The following is an 18010-nucleotide window of genomic DNA, read 5'->3' on the forward strand; positions in this document are numbered from 1 at the left end:
ACAAATTTAGAGATTCAGAAAGCCTTTCTTTTGTGTAGCATGGTTTGGCATGCAAGTTTATTTGCTTATTGTGTGTCAGTCCTGAGGTGGAACTGTAAAGTCCTACTGTTTATGGCACTGATGGTCATTCTTCTTGGCTCATTCAGTCTTCGCTGTATCCACAGCAACCACCACCTCTGATTAGTACAGAAGGCAGTATCTACCAGGGTATGGGAGAGTCATAAAAACCTTCAGGATAATTGCAGCTTTACACCTCTCAAAAGCAAGATTTGTGTTGATGATATAAAATTGAAAATATTGGGCAGTCAAATCAGATGATTTCCATCTCACTAAATATGATCTGCTCTCCTGAGGTTTTTCAGTAAAGGGAATAGGTGCACTGTATACTAATACACCATAAGTATTATAGTATATAACACTATAGTATATAACATTGTAGTAAGGTGTTCATGTTTGCTTAGCTTATATATTGTAAGTTGACATCAAAACTAGAGTTAGATGAATTCTCTCTTTATAGTTTACTGAGCAAACCTTCTAATTTGATGCCGATGATCACTTTTTGTGTAGTTCTTCAAGTTCTTTTCTTAATTCTGAAATCTGTAAATGAATAAATGGAATCGCTTGTGAAAGTTTTGTTTTGTTGATTTTTTTTTTTTGAATATGCAGGTTATGTAATTTATCTTTTCTGTTGAGATTTGTTTTAAACATCTAAAAATAAGAATGTGGTTTATGAATAGTCAGTATTTTCTTTCAGTTTGCTTCTGAGAACATTAGTGGCATTTTTACTCTGTGTTTAGATGTCTTGACTTCTAGACTGAGAGAGAGAGTGATTGCTGGCAGAGGCGATACTAAAGTATTGATTCGTGATGACACTGCCACTCTATGGCTGTCTGTACTAATTGGTACAAGGGATACTGTTTACTCTTGGTCAGCTCATTTGTTACACTCTTGAAGGCGGATGAACAATAACACCCTCAGTTACGATGTAAATCAGTAATGATGATCTGGAAAAAAACCTGCAGCAGATTCAGAAATAAATGTTTAGATAAATAAATCGGAACTTTGCCTCATGCCATCTTATCCATTTGAACTTTTTTTAGGCCCTAAAAGTCCAAATTCAAGTTATAATTAATTTCTCGAACTAAGTTCACTACAAACATTTTCTTTCGCAGGCTTATTTTCATGCTCTTTTAATTTAGAAGTACAGGTTGGAGATACTAGTCTGTTACCTTGCTAATAGCAGGCCTTACCAAAAGAGTGATAAAACATACTGTCATGTTTGAAATGGAATTTGGTTTTAAATATTATTGTTGATATATTTGTTATTTTTCATATTGTAAGAGCTGCAGTCATGCCGTGACCTTCAACATTTCTAGAGGAACACTGTCCCCTATGTCCTCCCCAAGAATAAATGAAGTTAAGGGTGCTGAGAGGTGTCCTGAATTTTGAAGGCAGAGAGAGAGGTTTGAGAGGACTGGATTTTTAGTAGTTGAGATATCTCTATGAATCATGTGCATCTTCATAATTTTGGCAAGAAACAGCTAGTATTTTGTAGCTGATTTCTGTAGAAGCCTCATGCATTTTGACTGTTAGAATATTCTGCAGTGTATACTGGTATCGGAGAGGCAAGCAAATGTCCTGGGAGAGCATGAATTTTGTATTTTGCTTTAAAATATGCTGCACTTCTAGGCTTTGATAACAAGTCTATCAGCAGTCACTTGTGTATTGCAAGACATGTCCCTCATTCTGTAGAATTCTGAAATATCTATAATTTCATAAGAATAGAAAGAATTAAATCATATGAAGGTTATTTATTATGTTAATTCTGTAGTTGGATTTCTTAGCTGCTTGGCTTTTTGTGTAAGCTTATGCAGATGTGGAGGGAAAGAGACAATAAGATGAGGAGGGGGAAGTAAGAGGTTTAGCACCTTCCTTAGGTAACTTTTCTGCCTAAGCTGCGCAATTCCATGATAACTGATACTGTCGGGGGGTGAATAGCAGTGATAGTTATTCTGTGCTTAAATTTGTGGAGCAGATGGTATAGTTTCTTCATCTTCAAATGTCGATATTCTAGAAGAAATAAACTGAATACAGAGGCTAATTCCCTGGCTGCTAATCTGCGTTGAAGACTGTTGCTGCATTTGTTTTTACCCAAACCAGCAGCGTAAAGGTAGCGTGCCTATAGAGGTACTCTGGTTACAATTGCTTCTTCATTTTGCTGGATAGAGACACCCTCAGGGCCTAGACAAATGTTTCACTTTGCCTTGAAATAGAGGTGGAGTTATAGTCATCCAAAGCAATTCAAATTTAATTCAGTGCTGAACTGCTACAGGCAATAATTTCTTAAATTCCTTTACCTAGATCTCCAAGAGCATATCTGTTGGGATCTGTGAGAGAAGTCTGGCAGGAGAGACTTTCTAAACAACCCTGGTCTTCATGGAACCAACAGTGTGTAGCTTGGCTCTTGGCTCTTTTCCATGTGATTGTCAAACTATTGTAGTGAAAAATAGGGTTTTTTTGTTCACATTTATTCTCCATTTGTAAAGTTTGGATTACTAATCAAAAATAGATCATAACAGATTTAAACAATCGCAAAGCAAGTGTGTGTTAGCAATTTGCAGTAATACAAAGTAAACTTTAAAAAGGCAAGGTTAGGGCTAAGGAATGAACTACATATGAAGTGTACCTATAAAGCACACAAAAGTTTAAAAAGCTGCTTGGAATTAATGTATCTGATCAGTAAGACCCTGGGGATTCACCTCATTAGTCATTTATTCATTCCATTTCACTTTTGCTTCCAATCTGCTGCATAGTAAAAAAAACATAGAGCCCAAGAAGGTTCAGACCTCAGTTTGCAAAATACTGGTAACATCAAAAAAGTATGATTCAGTGAAAATCATTTAGCATGTAGCATTAACGTAAAAGAAAATACAGCCCTGGAATCTCTCGTTTGTACAATGGAATATTCATTTTGCTGTATGCGTTTCACAGTAAAACAGGTCAGCATTTTTCTATTTTGTAGTAATGATAATGCCAGAGTAAATGGTGAAAAGGAGGATGGAAAGGAAAAAAAAAACCTCACAAAATTGTAATTGGTTACTATATGCAAAAAAATTAACTGTGAATATTCAGATATCATGAATATTCAGATATCTGTCAAATTCAAGTTTCCATGTATTATACTGTTTCCCTTAGTTCCTAAGGCAAAACTGTACACATAGCAACTTTAATAGCTGTGAAAGTTGTGGATTCCATGAAAGCAACGTTTTAAATAGCAGAGAATGTTTTTATCTTTGACCAGGATGAATCTTCTCGAACAAGCAAGTTCAGTTACTTAATTTGCTTTCCAGCAAAAGCTAAATTTAATGCTCAGATACTACGTAGAGTTGCACCCTGAAGGTATGGAAATTGAATTTTTTAAAAAAGAGAAACTTTCTCAAACATTTTGTGCTTGAGTAATGCAGTATTTGCCTTGGAATGAACTATTTGGATTTGGGGGGGTTGTCATGGGAAAATACTAGAAGTTTTTCCAGGATTGGTTTAGAGGCCTATTTGCCCACACTGTTCTAGAAGCCATAATTTGTGGCCTGTGTCAAAGAGAAAGAAAGGAATTTTGTCGACTGTGTTTCTCATGCCACATGCCATATGGTGTTGCTGACATTTTATTTGAATAGGATTGCAACTTTCCAAGCGAGCTTTCCTTGATGCAGAAGGCTGAGCCCTGTCCGCAAGAGCTCACTCCTGCAAGAGACAGAGCAGTCCCTGCTTTTCATTTTCTGACTCTGCTGAATCAAGATTGCCAGCAAGGGCACTGGGTGTTGTATAATGAACGCTTGAGTCCTCAGTGTTTGTGAGACCAGAATTGCATTTGGTACAGCTTGTTAAGTATTAATTTGGTTTCAAAGGACCTGATCTTGTTTGCCAGTCCCTTGAAAACTGCAGCGTGACTTTGCTGCAGGCCTGCCATTTGGGTTGTTTTCAATGGGCTTTAGAACAACCCATGAGTGGATGCTGCAAGGGAAAGTTCATGTTGTGTCCCTGCAAAGTTTACTTTAGTTAAATTTACAGCCTACAAGAAATTCCCGTTCAGCAAAAGTTTGCTTTCACTGAAAGGGCTTGGAGCAACTCATTCTTGACCTGTAGCATGTGGAGAATAATGATTTCTTAGGACTTACCTGTTTTGTAGGATCGAACTGCTGGATTTTTCTTCCATATTGGATATTTTCAGAGCAGAAGGGAGAGAGTCCCTTCACAAAGAACGAGGAAATGTCAAAGAGCATCTTTCATCTCCTCACTGATCCTCTGTATGGTAGTACATATAATTTAGCATATTTTCAACAGAGAAGTATTTAACTAATATTAAAAAAATTTTACTTCTCATCTTCAAGATGCAAGTTTGCAGAAGGCATTAATGTTAAAACTTAGTCTTTTCTGGAGATCTTAATGTTTTTTCTCATAAAGTGATCATCTCTAATGATATAATATTAGCCAAACAACAGTCAGGAAACATTTTTAGGATCTTAGAAATTAATCTGTAAAGTCAGATCTATATTAGCTTTGTTTGCTCTTCAGCCCAGCACTTATTTTTGTCTGCTAATTATTCTGACATGTCTTAATCAAGAGCAACAGCATGAACTTTTCACATGGGGCATACACTTAATTTCCAACAAGAGTGGTTTTGTGGTTTTGTATTTTTTTGCTGTGTGGACAAATCACTACATACACTGTAATAAAACTAGTACGTCAGCAATAAAACTAGTACAGAATGAATAAATAGTAAATAGTAGGGTAAATAACTTCACTGATTTTAGGAAATTTACTTAATAAAAGCAACTATTGTTAAGGAAACAAAACCTTAACCTAAGCCAAGTAGCAGTAAGATGTGGGTAAAAATCCCACTTGTACAGAGAAAATTTGACATTACAAAGAAAAAATGAAATCCAAACATTTGGACTTCTACTTGATTTAAAGGTAGCAAGAAGGCCTCATTTTTATACCAACCTATCAATGTTATTCAACACAGAGTTTTTATTGCATTTCATCAAAATACAAGGGGGGGCTGGCAAAACAGTTGCTGCCTTTCACAATTTCACAATTTCTGATTTCAAATTAGAGCTACAAAAGCTTTTTGGTATTCATACCAAAGAAAAAGGAGTATGCTGGAAGCATGTTTTAATTTTTTTTAATTACATAATAAATTATCAGCAAAGGAAGAAGAGAATCAGGACTATATTGATAATAAATGGACTTATGAGGTTTTCCTTTTCTTTTATAATAGTGTAATTTTATGAATTGTAGTGTGAATGGGAAGTATGTCCTTTATGGTATAGCAAATGTTAATGTATTTTTCTTTACCTCAGTTCTGTAATTCTGTGGAGTCTTTTTGACATTTTTGAGTATGGATTTTGTAGGTACTGCTGGTTTTAGGTTGCTTCCTTTATCTAGTAAAGATTGACAAATGTTATGAATTTCACCTGAAATTATTGCCAAATATAATCTTTTTAAAGAATATACCAATTAAAATTTTGTAAAATACATTAAGAGGAGGTAGGAAATAGATTTTGTTTGGAACGTGAATTCTTTGTCCGTGTCGCCATTGCTCAGCTTGCAGAATAAGAACCGTCAGTAACACATCTCTTCTCGCTGTGTTATGCTGAACACCTTGGCAGCTGTGCCTTAAGCAAGGCCAGACATCTGTCATGTATATTTTTCTGATCCTCTCCCCAAATGAAGGAATAGGTGCAGTGGAGTATCTTTTCTGGAATTTAGGTGGACAAGTGTTTATTGGAAACATATCCTTTTTTCTCCGGTACAGAAATGTTGATGTATATTACAGAATAAATGTTTAAAAAATGGAATTGAAAGGCGGATGAAATACATGACAGCCCTTAGTTCCCAGGGAGTAGAGTTCCCTACTCTCGGATGGCCCCTGTAAGAGCATTATCTCAAACAAGATAAGCTTTTATTATAAACCAAACTATTGTGGTTGTTAAAGGTACAGGATGAAAATTGTATTCAAGCAGTTTTAAAATACCCTGAGTCAGGCCATTGAATGTAAGACCTGGCAGCTTGAAATTTCTAAGTATGCTAAGCTGAGGGGAGCAAAATAACTCAGGAGGAAAGATTTTGAAGAACAATTTGCTGAAGACACAAACCCCCCAAAATCTGAAGCAGGAAGCCTGCTAGAAAGTTTGTAAAGCCAATAGACTCCCAATATGCAACAAGAAGTCTAATAAATGTTTTATATTACTGTTCACGACAACCGAAATTCCCCACACTGAAATATTTTCAATGAAGAATAAATGGAGAAATTATCTCAAAGTTTGGTAGAGGAAGTTTTATACTGTTGAAAAAATGAATAGTAATAAACCACTAGAAATAAATGATATTCAGCTAAGAATTCTAAAGGAATTAAAATATGAAATTACCAAACTATTAACTACAGAGTGAAATGTATTACTTTGGTTTGTCTCAATATCAGAGGACAAGAAGGCAGGAGAGCAACACCAATTTCAGAAAAACACTCTGGGGGGGAACAGGAAACCACAGATTACTGGCTTACATACTAGGCAAATTAGTATAAATAATTTATAATAAAAAATTGGATTATTTGATATATGTGTACAAACAGTGTAGTAGTTTTGTAGAGGGAAGTCATTCCTCAGAAATGTACTACAAGTCTGTGAAGGCTTTAACAAGATTGTAGTTTTCTGATCTGGCTGCTCTTTTGACACTTTTCTGAAAGGCTTTGACTACATCTTTGTTAGACTGAAGAAAATTAAACTATCATTGGAAAAATGGAAAGGCCCTTCCCTGGAATAACAATAGGTTAAAAGAGAAGAAGAGTAGGATGGCTTGCCACTTTTCATAGTGAAGGAGGGCTATCAGTGGAGTGTCAACAATGACTGAGTTTTTTAACCTGTCTGGAAAAAGAGTGATCAAAATTTTGTCATAAGATTGATGATGACACAAAATTAATCAGTGTAATCAAAGTGAAAATTTGCTGAAGAGTTGCAGAAAAATATGTGAGTAAGATAAAATCTGTCAGTACTGGAAGATAAAATGCCATGTCAATAAATACAATGTAATGCAGTTGGTGCATTAAAAACAAGAGGAGCTCTAATCATATGCTTTGACGCGCTCCTAATTAACTTCTAGCACTTAAAAACAGGGCCGTGGGAGTTTTGTTGGACTTCAGTGAAAATGTGTGCACAGGACTTCGCAGTAGTTAGAAAGGTGAAAAATGTTAGGAATTTCTGCTGTCTTACAGTTGAGCCAATAGGAGACCCAGCCATAAATAAATGAGGACATATTATTGTGCATAAATATTTGACAGACTTCCAACCAGCCATAAATGGTGAAACATTTGAGATATTGCTATGTGAGAACTTAAAAGATGCTCGGGGATTCCCACAGGTGAGGGATCTAGTGGAAGAGCAGTTTGCTGCATTGCTGTACTTTGGTGCATCCTTCTTAGAAGGACTCGAGCGTTTCAGCTGGATTACTTTCAGTTCCTGCAGCCCCTCAGAGTTGAAGTAGTAAGACCTTCTGGTTTAACAGGATTGAATGCAATAGACAAGTCAGAAAGAATGAAAAGATGTATCTTATCATAGCTGATACCAGGAGATAATACATTAGGGCCACTAAAACAATTTCAGTTCCATGTTTGGGCCCGAAACTGCATTACATAAAATTTAAGATACTAGCTCCAATGAAATGAGCTTAAAAGTTAAGTCTATCTGTTTGTTTAACTAATTGTGTACTAGAAAGCAAAAATGTGGTCAAGTGACAGACCTAACTAATGCCATGTGATTGGTCCATACACTTAAATGAGCATGTTCACATTGCTGGTGAAAGCACAGTTTGGAGGTTAGCATCAGTCAGGTACTTCTCCCAGGAGACAGGTCACATGCAACACGCTGCTGGAGTGGATACGAGGATATAGCTGTATGGATGCAAGCTGAGATATGTTAGCCTCAGTGCCAGAGACTTGCACTGTGGTTTTTACCACTTTATGGCCATGCCCACAGACAGAAGACTTTGATAGTATATGATAGTTGGCTAAAACAGGAATCTCTGGAGATAGTATTTTCTGGTTTTGTATCCAGCGATTGAATAGTTCTGCTGTGCGTGGCAGCAGTTACTCCTGGCCCTCACCCATAAGTAAGAAGAGGTCTTTGTGGAATTCAGAAGTGCAGGGCCCAGATACTTTCGGGATTTCAGAAACTAAAATCTTCTTTAGAGTTTTGTTAGGTAGCTTTAAACAGATCTTTCTCCTACAGAGCTTTCTGAGGAAACTCCCGACTTGATTTTGGTGTTAGACTATAAGTTCATTACAATATTGTAACTGTCTAATTCCCATCTGTGTCTCATCCATGCAATTGCTTTTTGGGAAAATTTGTCTCCTTGGTGCTTCCCTTTCAAAGCTTTTGTGACAGCTGATGCCCACGCAGGCTTTAGGGGAGAGTTAAGCCAGGAAAGCTGGAGGAAGCCTGTGGCGGCTCCTCCTCACTGACTTGCTCCTTTTTAGTTTAACAGAGAGGGCCACATCATAAGAGAAAAGACACTGAGAGAAAAGAGAAATCACCCACTTACGATGTCAGAGCATCCTCTCCACTTTGAAGCTATGTTGTAGACAGACTTTTAAGCAGAAAATAATGAATGGTCAAACTGTGATTTTTCTCTCATTTAGCTTCCTGAACACAGCGAGAAAGGTTATCCTCAGTGCTTCATCTCCCAGGACTGATGGGAGACACTGCATCCTCGCATAGGCAGAAGCCTTTGCAGAGTGCAGTGTAAGAATTAATCATCAGAATGGCTTAGGCTCAGAGTACAATGTAGTAGATCAGTGTCACGTCCATAAACTTGTCTGATTCTTCTCATGGCCCTTGCTCTTCCTTGCTTCTCTGCCTGCAAGAGAATCTTTTTCTCGGTAGTGAAAGAAGCCCAATTTTATATATTTAAAACAAAACATAAGCTGATTGTAAAACTACTTTAGAGAAATCTGCAGCTACCCTGCAAACATACCTGTTCCTCCTTACAGACCACAGGGAGATCCTGTAGAGTGCTGTTGTAGACAAAAAGAACTGAGAAAGTATTGAAGGTGTCATTCACAATGTTTAATGTTTTTTCTGAATGTCCTATGTTGAAATGATTTGATTAACCACTATCTTTCCTTATTTGGATTCTTCCTAACAATCAAAACAAACGTTGTTAGTGCAATCCCCAGTATGAGAGTCCCAAATTCCAGCTGTTAGTATAATTAAATTAATAATAATGCTTCTGATACAACATATTTAGGATATCCAACTGTACCTACGTTAAAGACTGTCTCTGGCTCTATGTCTTTAACACAGTCAACAGGGTCTTTGTGGCAGAACCTAAACAGGGAATTGTTAGTGTTGTTGCTATAATTAAGGTTGCACCTATAATGTCAGGTTGATTAATACTCTTTATTGTTTGCATGTTTCAGTTTTCTCCCAGTTCCAATGTGGAGCAAACCAGTTTATTCACTTGAGGAAGAAGATGGGTGATAGAATAGATTAGTGTTGGTGCCCTAAGGTCCACACTCTCCAAAAGCTGATAAGCGCAGTGTCAAGTTTTGTTCCCTGTGAGAGTCCTCTCTCATTATCTTGACAGTACTCATTTCCTTATTCAGCACCCCAGCAAATATATAGCACAATCTGGGAATGAGGTCATAAAAACATAAAATTATAAGGTATTCCTGTAATTGTTCACCTTCCTGCATTGAACATTTGCACAGTAATGGTGTAGGGCCCAAAGAAGACCTGTCCATTCTCAGGGTCTCTCACCAGGACATACAGAGAGATGGCTTATTTATTTGCTGCTGCTGTCTGCAAAGAAGGTATGGAAAAACAGTGTTCGACATTTTTGAAGATGTATAAATGACACACAGGAAGGCTTGTGATACCATTATCACTGTGATGGAGCTTATCTCCACGAAAGCAATCAGCCTCAGGTGTTCCTCTGGGAAGCCAGCTTCAGTCCCTTGATAGTACACAACTACTGTTTCTGGGACCATGGCTCCATGTGAGACCCAGGAAACCATAATTCTGGCTTTGGTCTTTGCCCTCTTAGCCATGAAAAAAAGGAGAGGATTTTGGATCTTCCCTAGGACACTACCGTTGCTTTTTATGCCTGTAGGCATGCCTGGAATTCTCAGTTCTCCACAGTGGGACGGGAGGCGTCTGTGATAGGTGTTTTCTCTTATTTTTGCCCAAGGATAGTGAAGAAAGGAAAAGAGGAGGTGGATAGGCTGTTGTGCAGAATTGCAGAGAGGTTTTGGTAATACATAACTGTCCACACGACCAGTATGAGGCTCTTGAGCTGGCAGACTTCATGCTCTGCTCATTGACAACTCTGCAGCAGCCAGCAAATACTTCTGAAGAGCAGCCGACAGTCTCAGGTTCAGCTTGCTGGTAGCCAGCAGCAGCGTGGATAGTTATGGTAACAATGAGTTCAGGAGCATGTTGTAATATAATAACCTTTCCATGATGTAGCATCACTTTCAAAATGGCCTCCTACACAATCGGAATACAAAACCTTTACCCTGAATTTTCAGAAATGAGAAAATGTTGGGGGAAAATGGTAGTTTATAGAGCTTACACGACAGCATCATGGTGAGGTAGTGTCTGTGACACCTACTCCCCTCCCCAGAACTGATTCCAGAAAGGTGACTTGCTGGTAAAAGTTCATTGGCATGCTTGTGCCATTTTCTGAAGCTCTGGTTTCCTGAGCATGGTGATGAATGCACCTAGAAATATCTCATCTATTGTCATCCCAGATGACTGGGTTGGACCTCGGGTGATGTTCTTACTTTTTGAACAGGGCATGAGGAGTAGGCTTTAGGACAGCAGTGGCGATAGCGGGCGGAAAGCATGGTTTCAGAACAGATATTACACAGTGGTCACCAGCATATGTTGGCCCTGTACATGGAACGACGTGGTGTAATCAGGAGTTGTGCATACGGCAGACTATTTGTGACTGTGCTAGGGAGACTTGTGTAACTGCAGACGTGGTAGAACAGTTACGAGCTGACAAAGCGCGGTCCACGCAATATGCAATTCATGCCCAGTTGGTTTCCTTTAGTAGACTCTAGCCATCGGAGGGGAGAAAAGGATAGACAGCAAGGCAGTCAGCAGCACCTGCACCTGGGATCAGGTCTTGTTCCTTGGCACAAGCCACAGAGATGGTATAGACGTACTCAGAATGTTAGGGATTTCTTTAATGCATAAGCTGAGAGTTTTTATGTTGCAGAGTTCATAGTATGCAAGACTAACGATGTGGTTAATGTCACATAGAGCAGATTTGTTGGGGGGATAGCCCACGTGATTCTTCGTAGTTCACCTCCTCTCTAGCTTCCTTTAAAAAAAAAATGTTGTCACTACCTACTGATTAGTGCCAGCAAATTTCTGTCAACATTTTGGGTAGTTGATTGCTATGAGAAAATGCTCCAAACTTGGCTTCATATAAAGCTGTTTTCCTTTTTCAAGAAGAATCAGTTCTCAACTGCTGTGGTATTTTTTTGGTCTTAAGCATAAAATGGAATATTAGAATATGGATATTTTTCTTTTTCTGACTTCGTCTGCAACATATGTTAATATAGTTATTGACGTGTCTTTTCTAGATTGTGCTCTGTCATTTCTCTCTGAAAGAAAAGCAAGTAGTGTTGTAGGTGTATGTGTGGTTTACCTGAGAGTGCCACAAAAGATGCCTAACAATATCTTCTGCTTCTTTGATCATATGGTTTGTCATTATTTTGATGCTAGATGAATTGCTGAAGACCCTTTTTCTTTTCACTTCAGTAAAGACAGAAGTACGCTGTTCTATTAACAGTAGTCTTGGAGCGAGCCAGGCAGTTCTTTGGGGTTTGTTGTTTTGTTTTGGATTGGTTTTTTTGACATATGCATTTAGCTTTGATATCAGCTATGTTGTTGCCACTGCACTGTCACCACTGTCAGTGGTTTTTGATTTCCCGTGTTGCTGGATTTTGAGTGCTGTTGTAAATCCTTGTGTCACAGGTGAATTCTATGAAAGCATATTTTTTAAAAATACTTGGAGAGATACAACCAGAGATAAAGACCATGTATTGAATGATTCGAAAAAAAGGCTTTCTTTGAGTAATAGCTCAGTAGACTTTATTGTTGTGGATGCTTCAACCAGCATGAGGGCAAAATCAAATTTGTTAAATTGTAGGGAATAGGAGAATTCCCTTAAATTTGAAATCTCATGCACACTCTAGGAAACACGGTGGCTACAGACGTGATGAGGCAGGCCTACTCAATAATCAATCGTGTTAAGCATATGTAATATGAAAAAAATATATAACTATTTCTTTTACTTTTAGCAAACCAAAATCTTTGCGTGACAGTTCTCATGCCTGTACTGAACAAGCAGTTTGTTACTGTGGTGGATTGACTTTGTTTCTCAAAAAAAAAAGAAAAATTTCAAGCACAAATTTCATTTTCTTTATTTTAACACCCTAAGATTCATTTAAAAAAGTCAGTCAGCCATTAAATGTGATCATGCAAAATGAAGTAAATGACATACAGGAATTTCTTCCTTCTTCCGAGCCTGGTCAAAACACATGTTGAAGGCAGCGGGCAAGATCATATGACCAATATACAAAATATGGTGAACTTATGCTAGGTAGGAAACATTAACAATTTTGCCTTGATGCTGTCAGTGATCCTATCATCTCAATTTGGATGCTTAGGTGAGAGAAAAATGGCTGTTGAAACTATGTTGGTACTAAGTGGCATGGAAATTTTGAAGACAATGGTAACTGCATGCATCACCAACATTATCTTTAATTCCCTTCTCATGTACAATACTAAATATTCTACAAAACTATACAAGAAGCCATCCTTTCTGTCCAATGTGCTTCAAGAAAGGTCATCCCAAACAAGAAGTCAAGATATGGTTTGAGCCTTTAAAAGAAAATTATCCTGAAGGATATCCAGTCACTTTGGAACAAATCTGAAACTGCTACCAAAATAAACTAATGCCAGTCATTCAACCCAGAAAAAGAATGAAGCCAGTTAACATGATGAAAAGGAATCCAGAAATAAATGTATTTGTTTTGTGACATGTTGTAATTTTCCCCATACCACACCCTCCTCTAATGTTTGTGTTCTGCAAGCAAAAATTACCTGTTTCTCTTGCTATTCTTAAGCAGCTGGTGACTGTATCTCCATTTTCCTCGATAGCATCCGTTTCTATTCGATAGGTAAACAACAGTTCTCTCTCATCATGCAGATAACTGAGGCAACCTCAAGCTAAACCCACAGCAGTTGTTTTGAACCTGTAGTTGGCTTGTCCCTGCTGCGTTTCAGACCGAAAGGGTTTGTGGTCAAACCATAGCTCACTGATATTTTATTTGAGTGTAGCTCCGCTAACTGATCTTTATTTTGACTAGTACCAATATGAATGAGATTGGATTTGGATATTTTATTATTAATGTATCCAGAATCTATGGAAACCTGTAGGAACAGTCATGTTTGGAAAATAGAGGACAGAGAACTGCACATAGAGTTTGGATGCCATGGAACATCCCACCTGTGGCAGGGCTTCTTTGCTGTTGAGTGGTGCGTTCTGAGTTGCTTGATCTATTCCTGTGTCAGGGTAGAGATGTTTGCTGAGAGTCATACATCTCACAGTAAAAGATACATGGGAAGGCCTTTTATCCCACACCTACTTTTTTTTTCATTACATATAGATTAGAATCATTAGATCTGTAGGTTGTTTTATAGGTTGATATTGTCTATGTAGAAAAGCATGTTCATGATTCTTACTCTCCAAGTGTTCAGACCATTTGATAAGAAGCAGACAGAGAGACATAACACGAAGATGCCTTTGTCTTGTGTGAACAGATCTTTGAAAGACATACAAGCAACTAAAGACTGTTCAGAACTGCTCTGTCAGGATGTTACACAGATACAGAAACTCTCCATTTTGGTTCTCATTTTAACAAGCAGTTCCAGCACTGGATGGAGTTAACAACAGTAGCAGAAATTAATAGATCACTGGATGTGCATGCACTTATAACATCCACAAAGAGAATTTTTGGGAAGGACTCCAAAGTGGTCACTTATGTTACTAAGTAGCTGTTCATTTGCAATCATTTGCATGCTCTGTGGTCAGAATTTGCACATAGATTTTGTGTCTAATACAACACCAAGTAAATTGTTACGGTTCTTTATGCTTATATCTGCATCAGTGTCTTTTCTCCAGTCTTAACCATACGTACCAAAATAGCATAAAATGTTCAGTAGCATTGGACAGAGTTTAGAATGTGACTTATTTTCCTTATCCTTTGGATTTATTTATGAAGGCTTGTTAGGAACTTTATTTGGTTAGAACAACCTTTTTCTTGCATCAATATCAGTGTATACTAATACAAGATATTTTTATGGATTCTCTTAAAGCAATTACTGTCTCAGGCTTTTTGGAAGAGGCAAGTTAATCAGTGCTTCACACTAATGCAAAATACAGGAATTAAAATTTCCACAGAGTGGCTATCATCTTTTCTGTTTCAACAACTTTATATGAAATTGGGTCATTTTTTGCAGTAGCTTTTTGGTAGCCATAACACAGTTATCATACTTAACTACTGATACTTACTACTTAAGGGAAATTCATCTGTACTAACTTCTTAAAACAGCTTCTGAATGAAGATTTTATTGTATGAGACAGATGTATGAGACAGAGGCTTATCTGGTGGTTGCTTCCTCCGTTTTCCCAACAGTATTTGGCGTAAGGCTTCCTTGACAGTGCTGTTAGTTTGTAGGTGATTGAAAGTTCTTCCAGGAAAGCTTGTAACAGATTTACTTTCTATGGGAAGGTATGTGAACTCCAGGCTTAAATCCCAAGTACTGTTTTGCCATCATTTAAAATGTGGAGTACCCACAAGCTTGTAGGCTACCTATGATGTGTGAAGATCGATTACTGGAAGAGGCACTTTTTAGACTCCACAGTGAATGTGAATTATTGTTATTTCTTCTTTTCACTTGGCTTGACACAGAAAAATCAGACTTAGATGGAAAATAGGATTTTTTTTTCCTTTTTTTTTCTTTTAAGTAAGTATGAAATGCTGGTTTTAGAAATGGCGTCAGCTGGTCACTCCTTGTGTTGATAAATTGCTAGGTAGAAATGACACAGAGTCCAGCATCAATAACCATGTAGGCTACTGTCACTTTCTTTTCTGAAACCACTTCTGCTGTCCTTATCAGTGGGAGACACTCAAAGCAATTTCCAGAATTGTTTTCACATGGTTAGCAATGATGTTTCACTTTTAGGGAGGTGGGCTGTGGTCTGAGAGAGCAGATCTCTTACTAGCTAGCTGTGACCATTTATCAGCATTTCATAGTAAGAGATTAAGCTCCAGTCTTTGTTCTTGAATTAGGTTTCTAGTTTGTATTAATAATTACATCTTCTGTGGGGTATCTGTAAAAGAGGAGGAGGAGGTATGGGAAACTGTATTTGTTTTACTTTATTTGAAGTAACAATCATGATATATGTGTGTGTATGTGTATATATATCCCATATATATATGGGATTGAAGTTAGATAAAATCATTACCTTTAATACTGCATGTTCTTTCATTACTGCCAAATATGGACAGTTAAGTGACCTAGGTTAGCATACTCCAGCTGTGTGAAAATACATTTTTCCTGGCTGATTGAAATTACTGAAGGTCTGAATAATCTCTGTTTGAAGGCCATATTCTGTTAAAAGTATGGTAGAAGATAGCAAAATTAGTGTAATTAGATTAATGCAGCCAATATTAAATGTACTGCTTTAGAGTTAAAGCTGTCAACTTGGTTTGTTTTAAAAATAAACACGGCTGTATATTCTGTTCTCCTAAGAAGTTAATATATAATATGCAGATAATCTTTAATGGTATACATCGGTGGTATACGTGTACATTAGTAATCTTCAGGTCTAGCTTTGGTTAAAATGGATGCAAACTGGAACTGCATTAGGGGTTAGCACTTAAACAGAGGTTGTATGCAGATCATAATTTTAATATATTTTCCTTTTTCATACCTATGAATTTTTACTAGTAGTGAATTCTTAATGAGTTGAATTATGTGTTTTAAATATTGAAAATGTAGATGAAATTTGTCATTCAGGATCACCGTCTGCATTTAAAATCACAAGCAATAAAACATCAGTTATATTCAGAATTGTCTTTCAGTCCTTAACAACCTTTGATGTGCTCTACTTGAATAAAAAAGCACACATTTTAAAATGTGAAATTTGAGTGGAGAGGAGAAAAAACCTTTTCAAACTCTGCAATGTCACAGGGCAAAGGCAGGGTAAATGTAGCTATTTTGTTAACTTGACCGTCTTTCTGGAGCAGACAGTTGAGCGATTTTGGTCTGTTTCCACAGGTTTTCAATACATACTCAAATGAAGACTATGACAGGAGAAATGATGAAGTTGACCCAGTGGCTGCATCAGCTGAATATGAACTTGAAAAGCGTGTGGAAAAGCTGGAGCTTTTCCCAGTTGAGCTAGAAAAAGGTGTGTGGTCTATATGCCATTTTTAGCTCCTATAAAATTGATCTACAAATCTTTTAAGAGGAAGTCCACTTACCTACAGAGCATGTCTTGAATTTCTATGAATCCATTGTAGTTACCTTGGCTTTTTGGATTTCAGTAATTGTTCAATAAGGATTTAAGGAAGCAGTTCAAAGATGTACATTTTTTTAAGAGAATTGTTTTGTGTTACTCCATTCACACATGATTTTACACAATGTTTCATGTGATGTTTTCATTCTCCATTGGAAGAGTATCAATCTTGATTAGTTGTTCTAGGCTCCTTACAACATTAGAGGTAATATTATTTTTTGTGCATAATTATATATATAATGCATAAATATATATATATAATGATAGAATATTAAGGTTTTTAAAAAGAAGGAAAATGAATTAAGTTTACTGACCTGGAAAACCAAAAGGAACCAGAGCCTAAATGCTTATATACTAGATGACTATATAAATCAAATGTAAGTTTCTGCTTTTGCTTGCCTTTTTCACAGATGAAGATGGACTTGGCATAAGCATTATTGGAATGGGAGTTGGAGCAGATGCAGGCCTTGAAAAACTGGGAATATTTGTCAAAACAGTGACAGAAGGTGGGGCAGCAGAAAGGGATGGCAGGTAAACTAGATTCAATGTTTGGAAACTTTACCAACAGTAATTATTATGAATTATGATTTTCTTAGGAAAGAGCTCTTAGCTTAATGTGTGATAACTCAAAGCTGCAAAATTTTGAGACTGAAGTGTTAAGCTCCTAATATCTGATATGATTATGAAAAGACACAGGTTTTGTGAACTTACTTGAAACTGTTTAAGGAGACCAGATTTGCCAAAGATTTGTGCTTGAGTGCCTAAAAATCAAGATGCTTTAATGCAAGTAGCTGGAGACTCCAAACTGCATGTCGTTTTTGAAAGTACTTTATTTTTTAAAGGTTTTGAACTCCCACATCTTCTTTTGGCTTTGAAGCTAGCTCAAAATAATGAGTACTTATGAAAAGAAGTTCTGCGGAACATGTGGTTAGAAAAGTAATTAGAGTTTTGTGTTTCTGAATGGTAAAACTCAATAAATACACACACTTTCAAACTTACTAACACAAACTGGTATTTTGTGTTTCCTGAATATGCATATTTTACCATTTTAAAGTTCGGTTTTCACCCCTGTTGCATTGAAACTGCATTAATAGATTTGAATAGGCAAAATGAATAGACCTGCACCATAAATCTCATCTATTCAGGGAACAGACTGAGTTTTGTATTCTTGTGTAATGCTTTTATAAAACCTAGTTTCTTCTGGAATTGCTTACTTGGTTCAAACTGCTTTTGAACATACAATATTTTCTATCATATGGGGTAGAATTTTATCTGCATTATGCAGTACCTAGCACAATGAGGCCATGATCTCTCGTTAAAAGTTAGAGAGACACTTTACCATGTAATCATTTAA

General features: G+C 37.1%; 1 protein-coding gene across 3 annotated transcripts in view; it reads left to right on the top strand.

Moving 5' to 3' along the window:
- The window catches only part of PPP1R9A (protein phosphatase 1 regulatory subunit 9A), a 155940-nt gene that overhangs the window by 67565 nt on the left and 70365 nt on the right, over positions 1–18010 (top strand). For all 3 annotated transcript variants that reach the window (XM_064506081.1, XM_064506082.1, XM_064506083.1), the window contains exons 3-4: positions 16416–16548; positions 17067–17187. In XM_064506081.1, the coding sequence (XP_064362151.1) occupies positions 16416–16548; positions 17067–17187 (254 nt within the window). The remainder of the gene's footprint in view (positions 1–16415; positions 16549–17066; positions 17188–18010) is intronic.

This window comes from Dromaius novaehollandiae, chromosome 2 (assembly GCF_036370855.1).
Source record: "Dromaius novaehollandiae isolate bDroNov1 chromosome 2, bDroNov1.hap1, whole genome shotgun sequence".
NCBI lineage: Eukaryota > Metazoa > Chordata > Aves > Casuariiformes > Dromaiidae > Dromaius > Dromaius novaehollandiae.